This window comes from Pleurodeles waltl, chromosome 11, assembly GCF_031143425.1.
Source record: "Pleurodeles waltl isolate 20211129_DDA chromosome 11, aPleWal1.hap1.20221129, whole genome shotgun sequence".
In the NCBI taxonomy this organism is placed as follows: Eukaryota; Metazoa; Chordata; class Amphibia; order Caudata; family Salamandridae; genus Pleurodeles; species Pleurodeles waltl.
This window is the reverse complement of record NC_090450.1, coordinates 945,404,333-945,431,556: the sequence shown is the minus strand read 5'-3', so window position 1 is coordinate 945,431,556 and position 27,224 is coordinate 945,404,333. Positions and strand designations below refer to the sequence as shown.

Here is a 27,224-nt window from a genome sequence, read left to right as displayed (position 1 = left end):
AATGTGGAGCCTCCTTTGAGTATAGTCTGGCTCTACTGCTTGAAGTTCCTCTCCGAATCTATGTTTTTGCATCTGGGAGGACAATCCTTGTTCCTCTGTATAGGAACCTGTTTTCAGCTCCGAGGCTGGATGTTTCGGAACCGAAACTTTTTCGGATGTCTTTTTAGGCTCCGAAGAAACCTTTGTAATTTTCGGCGTGGTGGTGTCTCGGTGCCGAATTTTTTCGGTGCCGCTGTCACAGTGCCGAAATTTCTCTGAGCCGATGTCTCGGGTCCGAGATTGCTGTGTGGCGGTATCTCGACCGGAGTCGGATGACTTCGACACCAGCGTGCCCTTTTTCGGTGCCTTGGATCGGTCACCTATTTTTTGGGTTAAGCCATGGCCTGTTGGCGGTGGCGTCCCCTGGGCTTTTGTTGACTTCTCGTGAGTCTTATGTTTCGACGTCTTACTCACGGTTTTCGGCATTTCTTCGGCCTCGAGCTCTTCCGAGTCCGACTCGTGGATAGAGAAAGCTTCCTCTTCCTCCTCGAAACGCTCTTGTCCTGTCGGCGTCGACGCCATCTGCAGTCTTCTGGCTCTTCGGTCTCTTAATGTCTTTCTGGACCGAAACGCTCGACAGGCCTCACAAGTATCTTCCTTGTGCTCTGGGGACAAGCACAAGTTACAGACCAGATGCTGATCCGTATACGGATACTTGTTATGGCATTTTGGACAGAAGCGGAATGGGGTCCGTTCCATCAGCCTTGAAGTCACACGTGGCCGGGCCGACCAGGCCCCGAGGGTGGATCGAAAAAAACCCAAAGGGCCACCGGAGCTCTTCAAAATTCGGTGTCGATCTGTTGTAACTAACCCGATACCGAACGCAAACAATACCGACGTTTTTTCCGAGATTCTAACTAACTTTCCGACACGAAACACAGAGCGAAAAGGAACACGTCCGAACCCGATGGCGGAAAAAAAACAAATCTAAGATGGAGTCGACGCCCATGCGCAATGGAGTCGAAATGGGAGGAGTCCCTCGGTCTCGTGACTCGAAAAGACTTCTTAGAAGAAAAACAACTTGTAACACTCCGAGCCCAACACCAGATGGCGGGATGTGCACAGCATGTGTATCTGCAGCTACACATGCCATTGAACATATATATATATATATACTTTCAAGTGTGAGGTGTGAGCAGCAGCACACATGGAGGTTAAGGTGGCTCAGCTCAACAAAACTGGAGAACCTAAGTGTTTTCATGTGTTGCATTGTAACCATAATGCTCATTCAAAGTAGAATTAGACACCCCACGGGACTGAGAGTTTGCGTTTAGGGGCACCTGGAAGCCTGCCACTTTCCTTTGGTTTAGTAACACAAAAGGGTGATGGACTGAGTGTTGAAACTTTTCAAACACTCACCCCCCGTCACAGATCTGGGATTAATCCATCGTTCTTTTGCTCACCAAAATCAGTCTTGACTCTGTTTCCCACAGACACAGTCTAGCCCAAACTGCCAGACCAGGTCCTTCCTGGACTGAAAACAAGCATCCTGGGACTGGTTTCAGGGTATCACCCTTCATCAGCCAGACTAGCTTGAATCCAGTGACACAGTGAGCAAGGGACCCACATCTGGGCATACCGTTCCCACTTAGGGCAACTTTAGTAACACAAAGGGATGATGGACGGAGTGTTGAAACTTTTTTTTTGCACTTTCCTTTGGTTAGCAGCAGACATGTTTCTGCGGACTGGAGCACCACCTGCCTCAGAGTTTCACTGTGGGGTCGGGGGCTGAGGACCTGAGTTTTTGGTGGTGGATCAGCATGACTGCAGAATGGGCAGGAAGGTGCACAAACCTATGATGGGTTCATAACTCCCAACCAGATTCAGGCATTAAAGACATCTATATGTCGATAGTAGCTCAAAGGAGAAAAATACTTTCATTAACTTTCTACATGGTTTCCTGAGGCGGTGGCTGGAAGCGAAAGGGAGTATGCCTGTGAGGGCATACCACCCCCACCCAATCTCACCCAGAGGTGGGATGCTTAACTACTTGTAAAAAGAATCCCATTGGGTCCCAAAAGGTCATGTAGGCAGCGTGATGGACCGTGGAGGAACGTATGGGCTACCCTCAGGGTGAGGTAGCATCTCCCATTGGATACAGAACTACCCCAATAACCACAGACAGACTGCCACTAAGGATGCAGTCTTCCCTAAAGGAGTTGTGTGAGATCACTCACTAGATTAAACTAGGCGACCTTTAGGAGCAGCAGCACTGGCTCTGCTGGCTCACATCTTTCAGAAATGAAACCCTGACAAATTGTGCGTATCACAACATGCTTGCTGAGATCAAACTGGGCAACCAAGGAGGTAAGAAAACAGACAATGCGCTAGATATGGCTATTAGCAATCGCCCCTACAGCCTCCCATAACCACACAGGCCACTACATTTTTAATATGGCTACCACATTGGGAAACTGAACCAAAAAATGCTTTATCTCTCCTTGCCTATGTCTCCCGAGGAATTCTCAGCTCACCCAATCCCTCTAACCTATCTCCCCGACTTAGACACTCACCTCTCCTTTTTTCACTGTCATGGATTGCCTGCGAGGGGTGATCTCCTCATTGATGCTGGAGAGAAAGTTCTGGGAGATGCGCAGGGCGTCTTGGAGCAAGGGGTAGTCCGGGTGGCTCCCTGGAGTGTGTTTCAGCAAATCCTAGAGACCCAAAGAGAAGTAAATGTAAAAAACTGATTAATTTACAGTATAATAATATTTAAATATAGAATAATGTACAGAACATCTTTTAGGGATGTAAGATGAATACATTAACTGAAAGCAGAACAAGAAAGTAGTGAGGAAGACCAAAGGGGACCACCATATCCAAACCTTCAGACTAGGAGGCTAAAAAGAACAGAGGAGATACACATGAACTAACACTCCAGAAGAAGATGGAAGACCGTACAGATGAAGGGGCAGGGGACTTGCATCAGATAAAAACAGAAGGCAGCACACCCGGAGGTTTAAGGGCTTCTACAAAACACTCTCCTAACACAAAAGGCTTCAAACAGCAGAGCAAGAGGCACAAAGGAGCGTGTATGTCATTCCTGAGATGGAGGCTGAAGACAATTAAGCCAGAAACACAAGGGAGCCTAGATATCATTCTTGAAATGGAGGCTGAAGACAGTAGAGCCAGAGACACAAGGGAGCATCACGCCATTTCTGTACTCAATGTGGAAGACAGTAGAGACATAGACATGAGAGCCTGGATGTCATTCCTGAGATCGAGGCTGAAGACAGTAAAGCCAGAGATACGAGGTAGCCTGCACATCATTCCTATGATCAATGCTGAAGACTATAGAGCAAGAGACACAAGTGAGCTTTCACGTCATTCTTGAGATTGAAGTTGAAGACAGAAGAGACACAACTGAGCCTGCACGCCATTTCTGAGCTCAATGCTGGAGACAGTAGAGCCCGAGAAGCAAGGGAGACTGCACGTCATTCCTGAGATGCTGGCTGAGGACAGTAGAGACAGGGACACAAAAGTCTGGATGTCATTCCTGAGATGGAGTCTGGAGACAGTATAGGAGGAGAAAAAAGGAACTAACTGCTCCCCAGAGATGGAGCCTGAATGCAGTATGGAGGAGATACAGGGACCCTACAGATCATTCCGCAGAGATAGAAGCTAAAACTAGTGGAGGATAAAATACTGGAGAATCTGCAGAACATCCCCAGAAAAAGGCGCTGAAGGCTGGACGGCAGGAGATATAAAGGCATCTGCAGATCATCCTCCAGAGACAAGGGGTGAAGACAGATCAAGAAATAGAGAAGCAAATGTCAGTAAAACAGTCTGCTCACTTAGATGTAGCATTTAAAGTCACTTGAGCTTAGACTTAAATCACATGAAAATCAAGTTAACGAGACTAAGAAGTTGAATTTTTCACTTCTACTATGTATAGTGTCTAATGAGGTGATTGCAAGTTTCTTGCGGATAGTGGCCTTTTGGCTTACACATTGTAATTGCATTGGTACATGTATAGCCAACTAAATAGAAAACATACACAATAAATGCAGAAAAGGTCATCTGCAAGACTGTCTAACCACAGTTTTTGTCTGACTAATTCAAGCTTAGGTTACTTGAAATACTACATGCATCCAGAAACTTATTTTTCCTCACTGAGACATTTAGCTCTACAGTTCGTGTCTTTAGTATCATAATTTCAGGGTACCCCATGACTCAAGCAGACAGTAGAGCAGGAAATACAAGGTAATTCCCAAGTCATGAGATGCGGAGGACGAAGGCAGTAGCACAGGAGATACAAATCTCCAAATAACAAAGTATTTTTCCATTTACAAAAGCTCCAGGAAGAAGGATTAAGACAGATGTCTTCATGCTGACCCTCCCTGTGACCACCAACACTCCTTATGACTTATTTTGTGTTTGCTGCAGTTTCACAAACCTGAGCAAGCTACCAGCACTTCCCCAGTGCAACTTCCACATTAGCCTAAAATTTATCAAGTACTACATATGTTAACTTCTGTCTGTACCTGTTTTTTTTTTTTTTTTCAAACTTGTTTTTATTAGGTTGAACTCCGTACAGGCAGTACATTAGTCAATGAACCCTGTATGAACCATCTGAGTATGGTTGCTAATTAAATTCACATTATAGAGCGAAACAGTATCAACATAACCTTTGTCGTGATATAGAGCTCCAACCAGTTTTGTTAATTAGGAGAAAAGAAAGAGAAAGAAAGAAAACTTAGAACATTTAACCATATACAAACATGAACTGGAGTTGGGAGATTATGATGTTACATAATGTTATTTATATCTTTACTGCAGACAAGCATCATTTATGTCTTCTTCAAGCGGATGGGGGTTGGAGATGGTTGCAGTTCATACGCCTCAACTCTTTGGACAGGAGGAGGGGTATCTCTAGAGAGATGGAATGCTATTCTAAATTTGAAATAGGTGCAGTGCTCCAATTCTAGTGGGGCACACAGTCAGCGGGAGGCCTCTTGACAGATAGGATACTAATGGGCCCCATTTATATTCAAAGTTTTTAAAGTCATCCGCAAAGTTATCCACCATCCTTTCCATAGTCAATGCTCTCCAAAGGCGAGCCTGCCATTGGGCTGTCGCGTGGGCTCTCATTATCCTAAATGAGACTACTGGATTTCTAGGTAGCAGGATCGTTCACGGTGTGGGGGACTAAGTCTGACCCACTTGGAAGGACCTCTGTCACCCTAAATCCGGGTTTGCTCCGGCTAACGAGCAGTGCCTCATTTCTCCCAGAGGGAAGAGATGATCGGGCAGCCGAGCGCATGACATCTTTGGAACTTCTCCAGGAAGTCGTGGTCACTCAGATCCAAACCAACTCTCTCATTTACAGTATGATCTCATATACAAATGACAAAGGTAGTATAAGTTTTATATAATGTTTTAATAAAACAACTGCATTTTAGATAATAAGGCGTGAGCCGCAATAACCAGAACCATACAACACAGTAGGATTGAAATAGTCACCAGGAGAGTAAAACATAAGAACAACGCTATCATGGTGTTTAATATTTTCTACTCTCCCTCTGCTAGTTCTATTTCGAGCACAGCATGTTAAGCGTCTAACTTGCCTTTCTGAATCCCTCGGGAGACATCAGCCCTCATACCTGAGCAAAGGCCTGTGATCTTGGTTCAGCATCTGCAACAAGGCAGTCAGCGTCTAGTTGTGGTTCCCTGGTCGGAATCTCCCTCTTGCGTGTATTGGGACAAGGAAGTGTTTTTATAACTAACATGTCAGCGTGATCACAAAATGTCCCTACGCAGGAATGCCAAAGACTAAACTCCTACCACGTCTATCGGCAATGTACCAGACTGTATCCTTGACTGAAGCACAGAGTGAACAAGAATGTGTTATGGAGAACTCCAGTGCTGAAGTAGGCTAAACAGTGTGATATGAAATATAAAACAAGACCGTAGAACTGGCTATTTGAAAAATAACAGTACGAAGCCGAATAAAAAGCATTTAGAGCAAAGTGCACGGAGGCTCTAAGCTGCGAGCAAAGGAATAAAATACATCCAGGGCAAAATGCACAAAGGCCTAAAGCCTGAAGCAAATGCGCAAATGATACGTAAAACTGACCACACTACAGGGCGAGCACTGGGGCTTCTTTCTTTTTCCAGGCTGCCGCCATCGCCGTTTTAGCACTACCTAGGAAAAGCCACATAATGGCCATATCTGCTCCCGTTTGATAATGGAGAGGGTCATCTCACAGTTCTAAGAGTGTGCAGTGCTCTGTGTTCGGTATGGGGTATCCCAGTATATCTTTGATGTGGGCCAAGAATTCATTCCAAAAAGGGCGAATCGTAGGACAATCCCACCATATATGTTTGAAGTCATCTTGTATTCCACACCCTCTCCAGCATAAATCTGATGTGGTCGGGAATTTGTTCTTCAGTTTGGTAGGGTAGAGGTACCAGTAGTACATAATCTTATATTGGGCTTCTCTCAAGGACATAGAGTGATTGTATCTCCGAATATCCCAGTACAACTTATGCATGTGTGTCAAGAATTTCTTCCCCCAACATCTGCTCCCAGAAGCTGTGGTTGCGGGTGCCTTGTCAAGAGACCTGTGGTGGTTATTAAGGCATAGCGATGGGAGATAATCCCTTTATGGGGGCCTGCCCTGCGTATGAACTGTCCGAATGATGCGAACTCTCTTGTGGCTGCCTGTTGATTTTCAAGTTTCAGTGCCCAGTGGCGCAGTTGAGTATAGTGATAAAATTTGGCTTGTGGAAGATTGAATTCTCTCTTACAGTTCTCAAACGTCATTATGTCAGTATTGTGGAATAAATCTGCTAATACCAGGCATCCTCCTTCATGCCATTTATCAAATGATCCTGTTTGTAGGGCAGGGGGAAAGCCTGGGTTATAGTGTAGTGGTGTGTGGGGGGAAGGGAAAGTCATCCAGCCTCTTATGTTTGTTACCTCATCCCAGACCTTGAGCGTAGTTGTTATAGGTGTGCTAAGGTATGCATTACCGGGGGCAATCTGCCTTAGGCTTCCGCAATACATCCCAGATCACTTTCCCCACTATAGCCCGGTCCATGTGAAGCCAGAGTTTATCGGATTCTCTGAGGGACCATTCTGCGACTACTCTTAGTTGGGCAGCCTTATAACATAACTGTAAGGAAATGCCTCCTTGGCATGGTTACCCCCTGACTTTTTGCCTTTTCTGATGCTATGTTTTGAATTGAAAGTGTGCTGAGGCCTGCTAACCAGGCCCCAGCACCAGTGTTCTTTCCCTAACCTGTACTTTTGATTCCACAATTGGCACACCCTGGCATCCAGATAAGTCCCTTGTAAGTGGTACCCCTGGTACCAAGGGCCCTGATGCCAAGGAAGGTCTCTAAGGGCTGCAGCATGTCTTATGCCACCCTGGAGACCCCTCACTCAGCACAGACACACTGCTTGCCAGCTTGTGTGTGCTGGTGAAAACAAAACGAGTAAGTCGACATGGCACTCCCCTCAGGGTGCCATGCCAGCCTCTCACTGCCTATGCAGGTATAGATAAGTCACCCCTCTAGTAGGCCTTACAGCCCTAAGGCAGGGTGCACTATACCATAGGTGAGGGCACCAGTGCATGAGCACTGTGCCCCTACAGTGTCTAAGCAATACCTTAGACATTGTAAGTGCAGGGTAGCCATAAGAGTATATGGTCTGGGAGTCTGTTTTACACGAACTCCACAGCACCATAATGGCTACACTGAAAACTGGGAAGTTTGGTATCAAACTTCTCAGCACAATAAATGCACACTGATGCCAGTGTACATTTTATTGTAAACTACACCCCAGAGGGCACCTTAGAGGTGCCCCCTGAAACCTTAACCGACTATCTGTGTAGGCTGACTGGTTCCAGCAGCCTGCCACACTAGAGACATGTTGCTGGCCCCATGGGGAGAGTGCCTTTGTCACTCTGAGGCCAGTAACAAAGCCTGCACTGGGTGGAGATGCTAACACCTCCCCCAGGCAGGAGCTGTAACACCTGGCGGTGAGCCTCAAAGGCTCACCCCTTTGTCACAGCACCGCAGGACACTCCAGCTAGTGGAGTTGCCCGCCCCCTCCGGCCACGGCCCCCACTTTTGGCGGCAAGGTCGGAGGAAACAAAGAAAACAACAAGGAGGAGTCACTGGCCAGTCAGGACAGCCCCTAAGGTGTCCTGAGCTGAGGTGACTAACTTTTAGAAATCCTCCATCTTGCAGATGGAGGATTCCCCCAATAGGATTAGGGATGTGACCCCCTCCCCTTGGGAGGAGGCACAAAGAGGGTGTACCCACCCTCAGGGCTAGTAGCCATTGGCTACTAACCCCCCAGACCTAAACACGCCCCTAAATTTAGTATTTAAGGGCTCCCCTGAACCTAAAACTTTAGATTCCTGCAACTTACCTGAAGAAGAAGACTGCTGAGCTGAAAAACCCCTGCAGAGGAAGAACAGAAGACACCAACTGCTTTGGCCCCAGTCCTACCGGCCTGTCTCCTGCCTTCCAAAAGAAACCTGCTCCAGCGACGCTTTCCAAGGGACCAGCGACCTCTGAATCCTCTGAGGACTGCCCTGCTTCAAGAAAGACCAGAAACTCCCGAGGACAGCGGCACTGCTCCACAAGAACTGCAACTTTGTTTCAAGGAGCAGATTTAAAGACCCCTGCAACTCCCCGCAAGAAGCGTGAGACTTGCAACACTGCACCCGGCGACCCCGACTCGACTGGTGGAGAAACAACGCTTCAGGGAGGACCCTCCGGCGAATCTACGACTGTGAGTAACCAAAGTTGTCCCCCCTGAGTCCCCACAGCGACGCCTGCAGAGGGAATCCCGAGGCTCCCCCTGACCGCGACTGCCTGAACTCCATTTCCCGACGGCTGGAAAAGACTCTGCACCCGCAGCCCCCAGCACCTAAAGAAACGGAACTCCTGTGCAGGAGTGACCCCCAGGAGGCCCTCTCCCTTGCCCAGGTGGTGGCTACCCCGAGGAGCCCCCCCCTTGCCTGCCTGCAACGCTGAAGAGATCCCTTGATCTCTCATTGAAAACCATTACAAACCCGACGCGTGTTTGCACACTGCACCCGGCCGCCCCCGCGCTGCTGAGGGTGTACTTTTTGTGCTGACCGGTGTCCCCCCCGGTGCCCTACAAAACCCCCCTCGTCTGCCCTCCGAAGACGCAGGTACTTACCTGCTGGCAGGCAGGAACCGGGGCACCCCCTTCTCTCCATTGAAGCCTATGCGTTTTGGGCACCTCTTTGACCTCTGCACCTGACCGGCCCTGAGCTGCTGGTGTGGTAACTTTGGGGTTGCTCTGAACCCCCAACGGTGGGCTACCTTGGACCAAAAACTGAAACCTGTAAGTGACTTACTTACCTGTTAAAACTAACATTACTTTACCTCCCCCAGGAACTGTGAAAATTGCACTGTGTCCACTTTTAAAACAGCTTATTGTGTTTTATGTGAAAAGTATACATGCTAATGAAATGATTCAAAGTTCCTAAAGTACTTACCTGCAATACCTTTCAAATGAGATATTACATGTAAAATTTGAACCTGTGGTTCTTAAAATAAACTAAGAAAAGATATTTTTCTATAACAAAACCTATTGGCTGGATTTGTCTCTGAGTGTGTGTCCCTCATTTATTGCCTGTGTGTATGTACAACAAGTGCTTAACACTACTCCTTTGATAAGCCTACTGCTCGACCACACTACCACAAAATAGAGCATTGGTATTATCTCTTTTGGCCACTATCTTACCTCTAAGGGGAACCCTTGGACTCTGTGCATGCTATTCCTTACTTTGAAATAGCACATACAGAGCCAACTTCCTACAATAACTGAAAATCGAAATCTGGCAGACCTAGACCACCCCTCTCCTTAGGCATGCTTAACATTTTGTAAGATAGTCTGGCTCTGTCTCCCTGCCATATAAACCGCACTAGACGGGTGTGGAGGGTTGAAAAAAAGCTGCAATCCACTTCGAGGCAGGCTCTGAAATATACAGAGTATCGGAGGCAAAAGTGTCATTTTAATGGCATTGATCCTCCCCAACCATGTGAGATAAGATGGGGCCCAATGTTTCAGGGTGTCTTTTATGCTGGTCAGTAGCGGGGAGTAGTTGGCCTTGTAGAGGCCAGCTATATGTTGTGTGATTTTGATGCCCAGATAAGTTATTTCCTTTTTTGCCCACTGATACGGTGTGGTGGCCGCCAGTAGTTCCATCTCCGGTGGGGGCATGGTCAAATTCAGCATGTAGGACTTGGAAAGATTTACTTTAAATCCCGCCACCTCTTCGAACTTACAGAGTTTCTCCTGCAGGGCGGAGGATGAGGAGGCTGGATCAGTCAGTGTCAGGATAACATCATCTGCGAATAGCGATCTTTTATGTTCTGTCGTCCCAAATGTGATTCCGTGTATGGTGGGTGATGAACATGATGCGCGCAGCTAAGGGCTCTATAGTAAGAGCAAATAGTAAGGGGGAGAGAGAACATCCCTGTCTCGTCCCCCCTTGTCAACAGAAATGGAGCTGAACTAGTACTATTTATTAACACTCTGGAGTAGGGAGCTGCATAATTGGCTCTTATCTTGATAAATGTTTCACAGAATCCATATGCCCTAAGAACTTGGGTCATGAAGGCCCAGTCTACTCGATCAAATGCCTTTTCAATGTCTAAACTCAAGAAGATGGCTGGGCCCTTTTTCTTATGAGTTTTTTCCAGTAGATGTATCACCCTAAGAATGTTATTGTGTGTCTGACGACCTTTTACAAATCCTGATTGATCTGGGTGAATCAGATCAGGAAGTAGCTCTTCGAGTCGGTGAGTCAATATTCTAGTGTAGAGTTTTGCATCTAGATTCAGAAGAGCTATGGGTCTATAGGAGCTACAAATTTGGGGATCGTTCCCCAATTTGGGAATGACCGAGATGATAGCCTCACCCATTATATTTGTGGTGATCCCTGATGTACCTATATAGTTGAATAGGTTGTCTAGCTAGGTGTGAACCCACCTTGTTCCCTTGTTCATACGTCATTCTCTGTAGACGTAGTAGTGTGAGTTCTGCTCTGTTTGCATATATAGCATTTAATTTGCCCCTCAAGGCAGTCATCGTGCGTTGAAGGGATAGGGTCTGGTGGGCTTTATGAACTTCTTCGGTGGCCCGTAGTTCCGCCTCTAATGCTAGACACTCCTGTCCCTTCTGTTTGCTTAGTGCCGCAGTTAGGGAGATACATTTCCCCCGGAGTACTGCTTTGAAGGAATCCCATGTTATGCTTAGATTGGTATCTGCAGGGTCAAGTGCAAAATAGTCCCTGATGGTGGTGCGTATGTCTTCTCTAGAAGGCTTATCTCTGAACATAGAGGGTGGGAAGTACCATTGCGGGGTTTTTGATCTGTTCCCTCTCCAGTCTATTGTAAGTTCCATAGGGGCGTGAATTGAGAAGGTGATTGAATGTATTGTTGCTTTAAGAAGCTCCTGGGACACCCCCTGGCTAGCGAATACATAGTCAATTCTTGAGTATGCCCGTTGGGTGTGGGGAAAATAAAGTGTAGTCTCTGTCGCTGGGGTGAAGTTTCCTCCAGGTGTCAACTAGATCGGTCCCTATCATTACCTATTTCTATGCTTGCGAGAAGCTCCCTTTTAGCGAGGGGTGATGGGGTGTACTATCTTGGTTTGCGTGCCAAGTAAGGTTAAAGTCCCCCATCATAAATATATCCCCTTCCGCAAAGGACCCAGTGTCATGCACCTGTGTAGGAATTGTTCTTGGTTTGTGTTGGGTGTATATATTGAAGCGAAAGTAACTTGACGACTTCTCATTACTCCTTTTACCATAACGTAGCATCCTTCCTTGTCTGTGTGGTGGCCTGTAGGTCAGAATTGTAGGGCTTGATGGAACAGGAGTGCTACTCTGTTGTGTTTCGTCGTAGCCGATAATTTGAAGGTTTGTGGGTATTGTTTATGTTTAAGCCGGTCATGTTCTCCCTTTTTAAAACGGGTCTCTTGTAGCGCTATTACGTCATAGTGGTGATCTGTTAAATATTTCCATAGTTTGTGATGTTTCTCTGGTGCATTTACTCCTTTTACATTCCAGGTGATCATTTTCACTACCATCCTGTCAACAAAGGGTGCAATCTTTTCTCTGAGGCTAATGTTGAGTTAGATCTGTGTCTACTGTGCCTAGTCTTCAAAGCCATCCCTTGTGATTTCATGCGGGATTTATTCTCTCCTTCCCCCCCTTATTTAGGTCTGTTTCTCGACTCTTGTCTACTATATTTGGTCTCCCATCTCCTAAGAAAAACCTAACAATGAAAAAATTAAGGACAACATGTCCTGAGTGTAAAGGTCTCCATAAGTCTATTAACAACAATGTGAGTGAAGGCCTAATTCCACTTTGTCGCTGTACAATTAGATATTATTGGGCTTCATTATTGGGATATGTGAGGTAGTGGGACCTGCCTTTTGTTCGAGTTTTGACGAGGGCGGTTCCCTTGGGTGTGCGTCTTCATTATCATGTCAGACCCTCCTCTATCGGTTTGTGTTTGTGTGTTCAAGGGTTCTGTCGGGGCAGCCATTGTCCGGGTCCAGTAGCTTTTTTCCGACTTGTCTCAGAAGGACCTTCCTTTCCATCCTCTCCAGATTGGGAAATTCCAAGTATAGTCAATGCCTTTGAGAGGTCTGTGACATGATAAGATCTATTGTTCAGTTCAAAGGCCAGGCCAAAGGGAAAGGACCAGCGGTATGTTATACAGTCTTCCCTTAGTCTATCCGTGATGGGCTTGAATTGTTGCCTCCAGGGGAGCGTGGTTGGCGCTATGTCTTGGAACAGGGAGCAAGTTTCTCCCTGAAACATTATCTAGTCAGCCTTTCATGAAGCTTGGAGGATGGCTTTTTTGACCTTAAAGGAATGCAGCTCGACAAGAATATCTCTCGCTCACCTCTGGTCAGTGAGGGTGCCTTTGCCCACTCTGTGGATTCTGTCTATTTTTATTTTGAGTTGTGTACTGTTCACTACCTCTTGGAACAGGCCCACCACAAAGGCTTCAAGGTCGGGCCCCTCCGCTCCTTCTGCAAGATTCCGGATTCTGATGTTGTCTCGCCGAGCCCTGCTTTCCATGTCTTCTTGTTTAAGTGTTGCTGTTTGAAGTTCCATCTGGAATGTCTGCGTGAGAGCATCCTATTGGTTGAGACAGGTCTCCATTTCTTCAGTTTTCATCTCTGCGTCTACAATTCGGGAGCTCACAGAGTTTACATCTTGCGGCAGTGAGGAAAGTTTGTCATTAAGATCTGCCCGGAATTTTTCGAGCGAGGAGGCCATATCTGTCTTCAATTCTTCCCTTAGTTCCTTTTTAAAGTCTCTTAGGGAGGCCAGGAGGTCATCCCGTGTGAGGGCCATCTCCGCGATCTCCTGCTGTGCTGTTCCCTCTTCGAGGGGTGAGAAGTAGTTGGAGACCCTGTTGGTGTTTTGTTTTTTGGGAGACATGTGTAGGAATAGTTTCACCTGACACTGTCTGTGTCTGTCACCGTGGTTCGTTCTCTTACTGCAGCTTCGCAAGTGATGCTCTGTAGCTCCCAACTATTGCTCCCATACACAACCTTGTTGCCTCAATCTGTCATGGGTTCTCTTTTTCGCAAATTTAGCAAAATCTGCCTATCACTCTCCAATCCTCACCCCCAGGGGGATCTTTTCAGCAGCCTTTAGTTTTCTACTGCAACACAATCTGGAAAAATTCCTGTATTTAATTTATTTGAAGCCAGTATGGCCAGCTCCCGTTCTATGATAGGGTGAGGGTAATATCAGAGTCCAGACTCCTTTCTGCCCCGTCAGGATCCCCAGGGCCTTCTTGTCTCGTGCCGGCGTGTCTCAATGCCTCTGTGCGGTCACCATTTTAGGGTCAGGCATCGTCGCACCTGGCCATGCTTTCGGGGCCACCACCAATGTCACTCCAGTCGCTGCCTGCTCCGGTCTCTGCCTGTTACCATGCAGTGCGGGGCGCCACCTTCTTTGCTGGTTTCAACATCCGGTGCTCCCTCATCACAGTCAAGGCTGACACTGAGGGTCGCACTTCACGGTTCCCTCGATGTCGGCGTGTCTCTCACTTTCGGCGGGGGCTTGTCTTGCTCCTCCACCCTTCGCATCCCTTTAGGCGTTATTCATGCTTTGGTTTTCGTCATTTTGCCCAGTTTTGTTGCGAGTGACAGTGGAACCAAAGGGGGTTCATGTCCCGCTGGCCATCTTGGCAAGCCCCGCCCCTGGAACCTTGTACCTGTTTTCATCTTTGTCTCCTGGTCTTCGTTCTCTGCTTTGACGCTATGTTTTAAGTACTTATTTTATAGTATCTGCTCTCCTTCCAAGGTTAGAGTCCTCTGCTGCCATTTAGTATATGCGTGTTTTTTTAAGGGCCCTCAAATCGCCTAACACAGTTCTTGTTCAGTGTTCTGGTTACAGACATAGGTTTACATCCATCGTTGTTCCACTAACTATACATTTGCTGAACTGAGTCATGAGATATGCCTAGATCAGAGTCCTGCACATGCTTTCTGAGCCCTTTTTTGCTCTGTATTCCCTTTTGAATTTCAATTGCTCTTCAAGCCAAATTGCTGTATCCTGAATTCTTCCCATCCAGTTGCTGAGCTCAGCACTTGAGACTACCGCAGTTATGCCGCATTCCGTTCCTGTTTTACTTTAGTCTCTGTCTTGAGGTCTATACTGGCTCTTTCCACTAGTTGAGCTCACCTATTTCCCAATTTCCCTTCCTCTTCCAGACAGTAGCCTTATGTTACATATTCCCATTACTAGGTTCGATTCCAGGGACCTCCTACAGGCCTGAACACATCTACTGGCCTTCTGGACATGGCCTCGGAGTGCCGCTGCCTGTATACTAGTGAAATCTGTAATACCACATCAACAACAAAAGGAGCTGACGAAGCTTTGCATCTATTCTCGGAGCTGGAGTACTATAAACCAATAGCACCAAGCAATGACAGGTCACCGCGCCAGGGTGACCTGTCATTGCTTGGTGCTATTGGTTTATCTTTCTCTTTCTATGGTACCCTGTCTGGCTTCAGCTCCTACCCGTGTGCCTGCTGCTTCCTGGCACATTAAGACCCAGCTACTAGCAATATGCCCTCTTTGTCTTCTTTCACATCCCTTGCTGTAACCTCATGCTTTCTCTTGAAAATATCCTGCAACATTGGGGTATAGTCTCTGGTTACTCTTAATCTGGATAGCATTACGTGGTTCTGACCAATCGCCCTCGCCAGTAAGCTAGACAAAAGCATGTCAGACCCCAGATCTTTTCTTTTGAAGTTCAGTAGAACCACCATTTCAACAAAATCAGAGAAGTAGCACAAGCAGAATCACACACCTATAATCTTTTGATAACATCCCAGAAAGTGAAATCAAAATGAGACAAGCTCCTGACAAAATATTTGAAACACTCAAATGATAAACTGAAGGCTGCAACTTGTTAATGAATGCCAAAATGATAGATAACAGCCACAAACAAGCAATGTTTCTAAGACATAGTTTATTCCCAGTTAAAATACATTTTTCAATGAAGAAAACAAAGGTTAAAGTGTTGTTTTAGTTAGGTGGTAGATTGACACACGATTTCGCTACTGAAATACACTAGTTTTAGCTTAGTGACTAACTATAATTTGTGCACCCATCATGCACTGCTTTATACCTCACATGTTACATCACTCATCGTGTGATATCACTGATTGCATCTGAATACATTTTGGCGGTAGGTCACTTGAAAAGAGCTGTATATTGGACAATACACCCTATGGTCTAACTTTGTTGTAGAGTGTTAGGTGGTAAAGGAGGGGTGGCCGCAGGCAGAGGCCCTGCAGCCATCTCACCACTGTGTATGGCTAAAGTCCAAGCACAGTGGAAGTTGGTCACATTTGGAGGCTAGAAGCAGGGTATGGACACAGGCCAGGCAACCACCCGACCCTTACTGTATGGTGGATATAGGGAATGATATGGCACCAGGCCTTGCAGCCTCCACTGTGTATGTCCAAAGTCTGTGCACAGTGTGGGTTGCGCTTGTGAAGGGGTGGATGCGGATGTTGGCAACTGGCTAAGCCCTGTGTCGAACTTGCCCTGTGTGTATGGCTGAAAACTGTGTGCAGTGGAGGTTTGATGCTTGCGGAGTTTGGGGTGCAGGTATCTGCCAGAGCCTAGGCACTAAGTCCAAGTCTTGATGGGGACTGGAAGCAGGATCTGGCAGGAGGCTATGATTGAAATGTCACAGGTAATGTAATGTGTGAGGTCATAAGCAGTGCACGATGGAGCACAAATGATAGCTACTTCACTAAACTATAACTGGCGTATCTGAGTAGTTGAGGATTTTTTTAACATTAGCTGGTGTCTCATTCCAACATCTAACTGGAATATCACTGTTTTTTTTCCAGGGAGCTTCTGGATTTTCTTTTTTAATATAAGTTAAGGTCTTAACACCCAACCCAACTATAAACAAGCATTTACAATGTAATAAGTCTCACATTTACGAGAATTAGAGCTATTGGCATTGTAAATGACAATGTATTTTACGCTTTTGTTTGGAGTAAAAGCCACTGACTAACCAGACCATAAGCATCTCCCTGTTCCAACATCAAACTCCAATGTAAGCACTAGGACTACACTCCTCCAATACCACACTGTAAACAAAAATGTATCCCCCCCTCTTGAGTGAGAACGGGTTGATTAAACAGGTACCAGGACACTGCTATTGACAAAGTTTAAAGATGTCTTACAGCGATGAAGAAATATGGCATATTGAATTGAATTCTACTGTTTGTGAGGGGAGACCTGACACAGGAAGAGTTTGGAACCGAAGGAACACGCAGAATAGCACCTTAGCAATGCACTCTGGAAATGTAATTCACAGATAAATCATAGTTCCATCCCTAGGCCTCCATAAGATATAAGCTGAGATAGGAGCACAAAGTGTTAGTCACGGAGATCAGACGTGTAACCAAAAATTGAAGAAATTAGTGAAATGAACACACTATTGGCTATCAATAAGAAAAATGAAAAGAGGCCAACAGAGCGTATACATTACCTAATGTTTAAATAATGCAATAGACCAGCAGTCTCTAACAAAGACGCTAACAAAGACTTGCCCCCACCCAATTCCACAAGACAACATATCATTATTATATATGGCTTCGAGTTAACATCAGAAAGTGACTATAGCTTGACCAGCAGCATAATTGTTACGAGTAGGATGCCGTTTGAATAACGCTCAATGATGTGAATGGGGGGGGAGGGAGAGGCACAGCAGCGCAGTATAGGACCCTAAGTGGTCAGCCTCCGCTGTTACTTGTGCGGCTGCTAAGCCGCAGGGCATGACAGGGCACTCGCCTTCTCTATGCAACACTGACTCGCCCCGCAGGGCTGAAAACATGAAGCCGGAAGAATGGCAGCAACAATGGCCATGTTGTGTCTGTAAAGCGGGTGCCGTGCTGGGGAAAAAAAACAAACAGCTGCGGGGCATGACAGGGCACTTACTGTCTTTATGCAATGCTGACTCCCCCCGCGGGGCTGAAAAATGAAGCGGGCTGCCGCCATGCTTAAGCACAACATGAGCCCGAGATAGCAGGGGAGGAGAGCGAGTGTCGGTGACCGCAGTAATGGGGTAACAGTAGCACTTTCTGGGGCAGAAACACATACATCATAACACGAGGAAAGGCAGGAAACAATTTAAAAGTGTTCCCCCAAACAACAGCTAAACAAAGTGCAAGGAAACTGTACTTGGTCGGTGCTCCTCAGCCAAGAACAGAAGTGACATATCAGATGCGCAAACCAGTTGGGAGACAGCAAAGAAGAGCGACACTGCAGTCAACCTATGGTAAGCAGCAGGTGGGATCAAAGTCCTTTTATTGAATACAGCAGGTCTAGCAGACAGCGCATGCGCACTGCCTCAGCTCCACCTAAAAATGGATAGACTGAGTAAACATACGTGGAAAGGGGATGCTATACTCTGCAGCAGTCTCTCTATGTGTAGTCCCTTTAAAAACACAGTGTGCCTTTAAATTCTAAAAACACATACCTCTAAACACATTTTAACCCACTGGTTTCATACCTGCATTAACCTCAGAATGCTCATTTACTTCAGCCTGCTCCTCGGAAAAGGCATTAAATCCCAGAGCTCCTATTACAACAAAATGGCATTCAGGAGTGCCTCACTTTTTGTCTTGAGTACAAAATGTTAGCACTGATGTCGGACATACAAGTTTCACTCTATATGTCAGACTGTTTTACTCAACTGGATGAGGAAGATATTTGAAAACTCACAGAAAATATGTCTTCATTTAGGCTTTCAAGAACACTAACCATAATTTCTATGGCAAAAAGAAACTCCTTGTTTTGATAATTTACTTCAGTCTCCTCTGTAGGAAAAGCATTCTGTTTTACAGATTTGATTCCATCAATGCAGAGTTCAGATGTGACACACTTAAAATACAGATTTTTTAACGTTCTAGTTGCTTATTAGAACTCTGTGGTGAAGTTGCAGTTAACCACAATGGGGGTGACTGACAGACTGCTGCAGGTACTGAAAATCATAGTCTGAAAGTTTCAATGAGTTACTGACAAGGATGAGGATTATATTTGAGAACTTGTAGGAAATATGTTCTCATTTTAGCTTTCTAGAGCACTAACCATGAATTCCATGATAAAAGAACCCATTCACTTTGTTCATTTCCAAATTAAATGCTTTCAGTTTCACAGCTTTGGTTCCATCAAGATGGCTTCAGGTTTTGTCATACATGCAGAATGTTGGCATTCTAGTTGTTTATCAGAACACAGGGAGGCTGCAGTATACCACTGGGGAATCAACTGACACACTGCTGCTGCTGTTGGAAGTATGTTTTCCTTAGAAAATCAGATTTAGTTCTACCATGGCTAAGGAAGTTAGTGTGTCTTTATAGAAAATGTGCTCTCATTTTAGCTCCTGGAGCACGTTTCATAATTCAAATGAGAAAATCATAAGAGAAAATAGTTTTCTCTCAATTGTGGTTCATCAAACCCCAGCAGAGGATAATCATTTTTCTTAGGATGAAATTACCTGCAAACTCACTAAAATTCCTATAACAAGTAAAAACACCACCATCAAACCATTTATATTGTGACTAAAATCAGTTATCACCCTTTATAAATGCTCCTTTCTTGTGACCGGTCATTCACTATAAAGCCTTTCAAAAGGATCATGTCCTTGAGCCCTGTAATGTCTCCCATGTGTTGTCCATATTGTGGCCAGCCTATCATGGGGTGGGTCCTTAAGGGATTCCACCCACATGTCCCTCAGCCTGCTTCCTTATAGCTTTATGCCCATTTTTAGGATGCCAGGACCATGGCCAGAGTTCAGAAATGGGTGTCACAGCAACTTTTTAACCTTTTCATGCCCAACGAGAGCCCCTCTTTAAACACTAATTTCTTGAAAAATTGCTTAATGGACTTACACTACATCGCAAAAGCATGCTTTATGAGTAAAGTTCTAATTTTTTGCTAGATCTGGTATAGTTTTCTTATGTATTTGACAGTAAAGTTTGATACTGAAATGAGCATGGAAAATCGCACTTTTGGGACCCATTTTTTTGGCCCTCACTAGACGGATCAGCGCAAACATTTCCAAGAAGAAGTGAGGTGGATGAACTTTTTCATACCCTTTAACCTTATGTTCGTAGTGTTTAATGCTGTAGAATTATAGGCTATGCATACTCCTGTCAACTAATGCTGGGCTTGGAATTTACAAATTATTTTTTTTCTAAGAGGTTTGATTCACTGTTGTGCATCCACCAATGGCACACAATGAACTAGTACAAGGGTTCCATTTCAGATTGTTTTCTGCTCAGCGGGCAAATAGTGTAACTGGGAAGCAGTGTCAAGACAGAGTGTGCCGTGCGTTGTAAAAGAAGAGAGAGAAATAAATGTCTGATCATCGCTGGCTTCTGGAGAGGAGGCTGGGTGCATGTGAATCTATGGACAGATGGTTACAGGGTAAGTATCAAGAGAATCTGTAGTGCCCTTCAAGACAGAGTGGAAGTCTGGACCAACACTGGCACCGGGTCAGAAAGTGGCAGCAACCAGAGTCCAACTGGCAGCCCTTGTGGCTTCCTGGAGCCCAAAGGCATGCCAGAAAGAGCCATATGTATCTGAAAGTACTGTAACACAGCCCCCTTGAAGGGCGCTACTTCTTTCGGGGTCAACGATGGCCAGAGGAAATTGGGAACTGGTGCAGGAGTGGATCGGCATCAAAAGACATTTGTGGACTATGATCTTTCAATTGATGAACATGTTACTTTCATTTGCGAGTTTTTGACTGATTTCAAGTGTTAGGATAGGGCCAGTCCCGTTTAGCTTTCTAGCACTTATGGTGCATCCAAGACTTCCTGGAAGACTTTAAGCAGGTATGGGACTTTGCATGAGATCAGCTTCTTCAATGAGATCACAAGAGGCCCTACAAGTTGGAGCGCCACTTGTTTCAAATGTGACCTCTTCTGATGTTCGACTGTGCAATGTTTCACCTCCTGCTCCCTGATCACCTAATGGCACGTTTATTGCATAACTCTGATTTGTGATGGGGTCCATACACCAAAGGCACACGCTGTGCACATCTATGATGGACATGCTTTCAGCAATCGCTGCAAGGATTCAAACCTAAAGTTTTCTTTTTTTTTTGGGGGGGGGGGGTGTCATTATCCCTGGTACACTGTATGATGCACATTTTGGAGCTCTTGGAAAATAGCCAAAAGGTGAGAGTGGCGCTCCGGATCCATGTCAAATGCCACAGAAACAAAGTAAATAACATCAGTTCACAGGCGTATTGCACATATGCAGCTCGGCTCTGTCCCTTTCAGAGTAGCACAGAGTCACTGTGGACCCCTCTGCATCAGTTTTGGTGCAAGCATTGCTGAAAAGTTCTTCAGATCCAATCTGACGGCAGGGGATATTCTAATGACGAGGACATTGCAGTTGAAAGTATTCATCAATAAAAACTGGATTCAGACTAAGGTAACATTTGATGTGCAAGTTATGGTATGCATGATGGTTGTACAAGTTACAGATTGGGGTCCTGATCATAGCTTGCACATTTTAGTATTTTTTTCAGTTTTAATTGGCAGCCACAACTGCACAATGGTATAACCAAAGCTCACTATAACTTCACTTTAACCTGTGTTTTTTTAGTGAACATATTAATACATGCATATCATAAAGGCTCTAAACGGGTAGGATATTCCGGAGACTCCACAAGACCTGGCTCTTCGAGCAGCAGTAACCCCCTTCCCCCTAGCGCCTTGAGACCCGCACGGGTGAGTAGCGCGCTTTATAAATGTTAATGATTTGATTTGATAAGATAAAAATACACAACATAAAATGCATTGGAAGGAAGTTTCGCAGGGTCTGCATATCAGGCCACAGAACTACAAGCAGCAGAATATGTAGGACGATTGCTATGCCAAAAATCTCTGGTCTGCAGAAAGTCGATTACAAGCATACTTACCGCACTGAGGTTTTAGGTTACTTGAATCCTGACACATGGCAAATCCATATCTAACTATGAGCATAGAAATATTATTTAGAAGTAGATCACTGCCTTTGGCCCATCTATGCAGAAACATTAAGTATTTGTAAAGTTAACATTTGCTTACATGTAGAACAAGGGTGCTCCGTGTGACTCGATCCACAGGTTTGTACAGCAAAGCTAAAGGGGAAAAAAAGCACAGGAATGAAGCAGAAACAGGTAAACACGTTTCGCATAGGTGTACAACCGAGTCAGCAACCATACTCTCCCACATCAGAGCCAATTAGAGAACACCGCACGGCTGCAGCAAAAGCAATATTAATTAAGATACAGCATAGCACATGCATTCAGTTATACAAACTGGCAGTCTCACAACTCAGAGGAAAAGTAATGCAACTTCAGAGTTTGTCAGAAATGCTGCAGCTAAAGGCAGCAAACATGCTTACAAACCAGAAGGCACGCCGAATGCACATCATAGAAACGAGGGGAGGACAACAGAGGAGCCGATGACAGCACTGCCAATATCTACTAAGTCTGGACACGCATACATACAAACAATATGTGTACACAAGCAGGCTGGTGCTCACAATCAGATCTGAGGAAACACAACGCCAAGAGCAAGACAATCAGTGCTAATCTAGACACAGGAAAACAAAAGGCTCGAGATAATACACAGCAGAGCTGCAAAACCCTGATGAAAAGCAGCACACCTATGCAGACCTACAAAACCGGCAGGCACAACTGTACGACATATCGGAGCAAAGAAAAGGCACACTGCATATAAAGCAAATCAACAGAGAAAAGGCTAAATAGGGACCTATTTTTCAATATTTCCTGTACCACTTAGCTCAGCAAGAAAACACCTCTAGGGGACACATTCCGACACAACCAAAATATGATGACTACAGAGAATCTTCCCTTTTGTCTATCAAAGAGGAGACAGTTTTATATTTGTAATCCTTGTTCTCCATCATGGTGTTTTTTAAATGAGATAATGAATAGTGAATACCTTTCTGGTACGTGGAACTAGTGACAACATTTTTCATTTGAAAAATTAAATATGCCACATGGTGTCAATTTCTTTATTTTTCCACAAAACAACAAGAAATCAATTTAAGGAACCACTGTGCAGTTTTCTCAGCTTACCCAAACTATATGGTAAAATGAAATATGAAAGAAAAGAAGCATAGGGGCAACTGATCCTGGACGGCAGAAAGCGAACACCCACGTTATGGCAATCTTGAACGCTTGCAATCACAATGTACTGCACTGGCAGCTGACATCTCAATTCATTTTTTCTTTTCTATATTACATGAATCTCAGAATCTTTAAAAGCATTTTCATAATTTACATCAGCTTTGGCAATCTTTTTCCTGCTTCATTTGTCATACGTCAATGGCTCTTTGCTGTTGATAGACTTTTTTTTAAGCTTAATCTTCTCCTTTTCCAGAGTCACATGTTGACATTTAGAGACAACTGCAGTTCTTGTGGAGGTGAAATATCACTTTTTTTGTCTTTTTCTTCCAGACTAATATACCATTAAAGGTTATTTTTATGTCAAAATTATGTTTACAAGATTTTCAAAGAAAGGGAATATGATTAAGGCCAGACTGAGGTTCTTCTTAGTCTTTCAAGAACTCCTTTAGGATCTTTTTTGTACAAGTTCCAATAAAAGTGCCAGAAAGGATTCTCCATCCTTCAAAGGATGGAGATGGGGCTTCCCTAATACCAAAGATTGTCCCCCATACACAATCTACACTAAAGTCCTCTTAGGTCGGCATTGAGTGTTTCAACATCTGGAAGCACATGGCCTTCATGTTGAACTGATATGCAGAGATGACACTAAAAGCTGCTTCTTTGCAGCTGCCTACTATCTCAGCGCTGAGGATTCAGTCAAACCCCGAGAATACACTGACTGAGGCTCTGGCGCCTGCAGTCCTCCTTTAGAATTGTTGGTTGACACTGACCATACCCAGGGATAAGACATTTCTATTTCTATTTTAGTTATCTGTAAAGTGCGTGGCTGCCCGAAGGCTTCCCAGCACTAATGCAGGACCAAATTAAGCAGACAAAGCTGGCACCCATTAAAGGAAACAGGAAAGTCTTCAACAGTTTACGAAAAGAGAATTCAGAATCTTCTAAGCGAAGCTCTGATGGAAGAGAGTTCCATAGATGGGCTGCCCTAAAGGCAAAAGATCTACCTCCCCATCTTCCTTTCTTAAACCGTGGTATGTTAATCAGGGATGCAAAAGAAGATCTGAGTAGGCGTTGGGGAATGTAGGGGGTTATATTCTGTCTAAGAAATATGTTATGAAGAGCTCGTGGACAAAGCAGGCAGCTTTAAAATTTATACGCTGTTCAATAGGTAGCCAATGAAGAGAGGCTAGAGTGGATTTCGCTGAAAGATGTCTAGGAGTGCCCATCAAAAGACGGGCAGCAGCATTCTGTACCACCTGCAGCCTCTGCAAAACATATTTAGAACTCATGAATAAGATGTTTCCATAGTCCAGCCGAGATAGAATTAGTGCCTGAACAATGAGCCGTTTGGCTAAAAAGGGCAGAAACATGAAGATTTTCCTACAGGTGCTCAAAATATAAAAACAAGATGTAGGAAGTTGGCTCTCTATGCACTATTTCAAAGTAAGGAATAGTATGCAGAGTCCAAGGGTTCCCCTTAGAGGTAAGATAGTGGCAAAAAGAGATAATACTAATGCTCTATTTTGTGGTAGTGTGGTCGAGCAGTAGGCTTATCAAAGGAGTAGTGTTAAGCATTTGTTGTACATACACACAGGCAATAAATGAGGAACACACACTCAGAGACAAATCCAAGCCAATAGGTTTTGTTATAGAAAAATATATTTTCTTAGTTTATTTTAAGAACCACAGGTTCAATTTCTACATGTAATATCTCATTTGAAAGGTATTGCAGGTAAGTACTTTAGGAACTTTGAATCATTACATTAGCATGTATACTTTTTACATAAAACACAATAAGCTGTTTTAAAAGTGGACACAGTGCAATTTTCACAGTTCCTGGGGAGGTAAGTTTTTGTTAGTTTTTGTCAGGTAAGTAAATCACTTACAAGTCTCAGGTTTGGGTCCAAGGTAGCCCACCGTTGGGGGTTCAGAGCAACCCCAAAGTTACCACACCAGCAGCTCAGGGCCGGTCAGGTGCAGAGGTCAAAGAGGTGCCCAAAACGCATAGGCTGCAATGGAGAGAGGGGGGTGCCCCGGTTCCGGTCTGCCAGCAGGTAAGTACCCGCGTCTTCGGAGGGCAGACCAGGGGGGTTTTGTAGGGCACCGGGGGACACACAAGTCCACACAAAAAGTACACCCTCAGCGGCACTGGGGCGGCCGGGTGCAGTGTAGAAACAAGCGTCGGGTTTTCAATGGTTTCTTATGAGAGATCAAGGGATCTTTTCAGCGTTGCAGGCAGGCAAGGGGGGGGGCTCCTCGGGGTAGCCACCACCTGGGCAAGGGAGAGGGCCTCCTGGGGGTCACTCCTGCACAGGAGTTCCGTTTCTTTAGGTGCTGGGGGCTGCGGGTGCAGGGTCCTTTCCAGCCGTCGGGAAATGGAGTTCAGGCAGTCGCGGTCAGGGGGAGCCTCGGGATTCCCTCTGCAGGCGTCGCTGTGGGGGCTCAGGGGGGACAACTTTGGTTACTCACGGACTCGGAGTCGCTGGAGGGTCCTCCCTGAGGTGTTGGTTCTCCACCAGTCGAGTCGGGGTCGCCGGGTGCAGTGTTGCAAGTCTCACGCTTCTTGCGGGGAGTTGCAGGGGTCTTTAACTCTGATCCTTCGAAACAAAGTTGCAGTCTTTTTGGAGCAGTACCGCTGTCCTCGGGAGTTTCTTGGTCTCTTGGAAGCAGGGCAGTCCTCTGAGGATTCAGAGGTCGCTGGTCCTGGAGAAAGCGTCGCTGGAGCAGGGTTCTTTAGAAGGCAGGAGACAGGCCGGTAGGACTGGGGCCAAAGCAGTTGGTGTCTTCTTTCTTCTTCTGCAGGGGTTTTCAGCTCAGCAGTCTTCTTCGGTAAGTTGCAGGAATCTAAATTCTTAGGTTCAGGGAAGCCCTTAAATACTAAATTTAAGGGTGTGTTTAGGTCTGGGGGGTTAGTAGCCAATGGCTACTAGCCCTGAGGGTGGGTACACCCTCTTTGTGCCTCCTCCCAAGGGGAGGGGGTCACATCCCTAATCCTATTGGGGAATCCTACATCTGCAAGATGGAGGATTTCTAAAAGTTAGAGTCACTTCAGCTCAGGACACCTTAGGGGCTGTCCTGACTGGCCAGTGACTCCTCCTTGTTATTCTCATTATTTTATCCGGCCTTGCCGCCAAAAGTGGGGGCCGTGGCCGGAGGGGGCGGGCAACTCCACTAGCTGGAGTGTCCTGCGGTGCTGGCACAAAGGGGTGAGCCTTTGAGGCTCACCGCCAGGTGTGACAGCTCCTGCCTGGGGGAGGTGTTAGCATCTCCACCCAGTGCAGGCTTTGTTACTGGCCTCAGAGTGACAAAGGCACTCTCCCCATGGGGCCAGCAACATGTCTCGGTTGTGGCAGGCTGCTGGAACCAGTCAGCCTACACAGATAGTCGGTTAAGGTTTCAGGGGGCACCTCTAAGGTGCCCTCTGGGGTGTATTTTACAATAAAATGTACACTGGCATCAGTGTGCATTTATTGTGCTGAGAAGTTTGATACCAAACTTCCCAGTTTTCAGTGTAGCCATTATGGTGCTGTGGAGTTCGTGTAAAACAGACTCCCAGACCATATACTCTTATGGCTACCCTGCACTTACAATGTCTAAGGTATTGCTTAGACACTGTAGGGGCACAGTGCTCATGCACTGGTGCCCTCACCTATGGTATAGTGCACCCTGCCTTAGGGCTGTAAGGCCTACTAGAGGGGTGACTTATCTATACCTGTATAGGCAGTGAGAGGCTGGCATGGCACCCTGAGGGGAGTGCCATGTCGACCTACTCGTTTTGTTCTCACCAGCACACACAAGCTGGCAAGCAGTGTGTCTGTGCTGAGTGAGGGGTCTCCATGGTGGCATAAGACATGCTGCAGCCCTTAGAGACCTTCCTTGGCATCAGGGCCCTTGGTACCAGGGGTCCCACTTACAAGGGACTTATCTGGATGCCAGGGTGTGCCAATTGTGGATACAAAAGTACAGGTTAGGGAAAGAACACTGGTGCTGGGGCCTGGTTAGCAGGCCTCAGCACACTTTCAATTCAAAACATAGCATCAGCAAAGGCAAAAAGTCAGGGGGTAACCATGCCAAGGAGGCATTTCCTTACACAAGAGGAGGCTAGATTCTTTGCATGGCATCCCATTGTAAGTTGTGTGTCCAACCAAAAACCTAAGCTTTAAATGATATCTTTAGGCGGGGGAGGTTGTTTAGTCTTGCCGGGGCTAACGTAGGGGACTGCACACACAGAGAATTCCCTACCAGCATGACCTCTGTTTTTTCATCATTTAATTTTAATTTGCTTTCAGCCATCCAACCAGCAATATCCGACAGGCATGAAGAGAGGACGGCAGATTTCAAATTACTGTCAGTAAAAAAAGAAAAGACCAATTGAGTATCGTCAGCATAGGAAATTAGTGATAACTCAGAGGGTTCCACAGTCTTTGCCAACAAGGCCATATAAGTGTTAAAAAGTGTAGGACTCAGTAACAAACCCTGTGGAA

The 27,224-nt window shown here is 45.7% G+C and overlaps 1 protein-coding gene across 1 annotated transcript in view; it reads right to left on the bottom strand.

Annotated features, from left to right (window-relative positions):
* Nucleotides 1-27,224, bottom strand: part of BCR (BCR activator of RhoGEF and GTPase) — a 356,931-nt gene that overhangs the window by 175,183 nt on the left and 154,524 nt on the right. Inside the window, exons 7-8 of the mRNA XM_069215112.1 lie at nt 21,671-21,723; nt 2,553-2,693 (exon numbers count right to left, since the gene is read on the bottom strand). Of these exons, the coding sequence (XP_069071213.1) occupies nt 2,553-2,693; nt 21,671-21,723 (194 nt within the window). The remainder of the gene's footprint in view (nt 1-2,552; nt 2,694-21,670; nt 21,724-27,224) is intronic.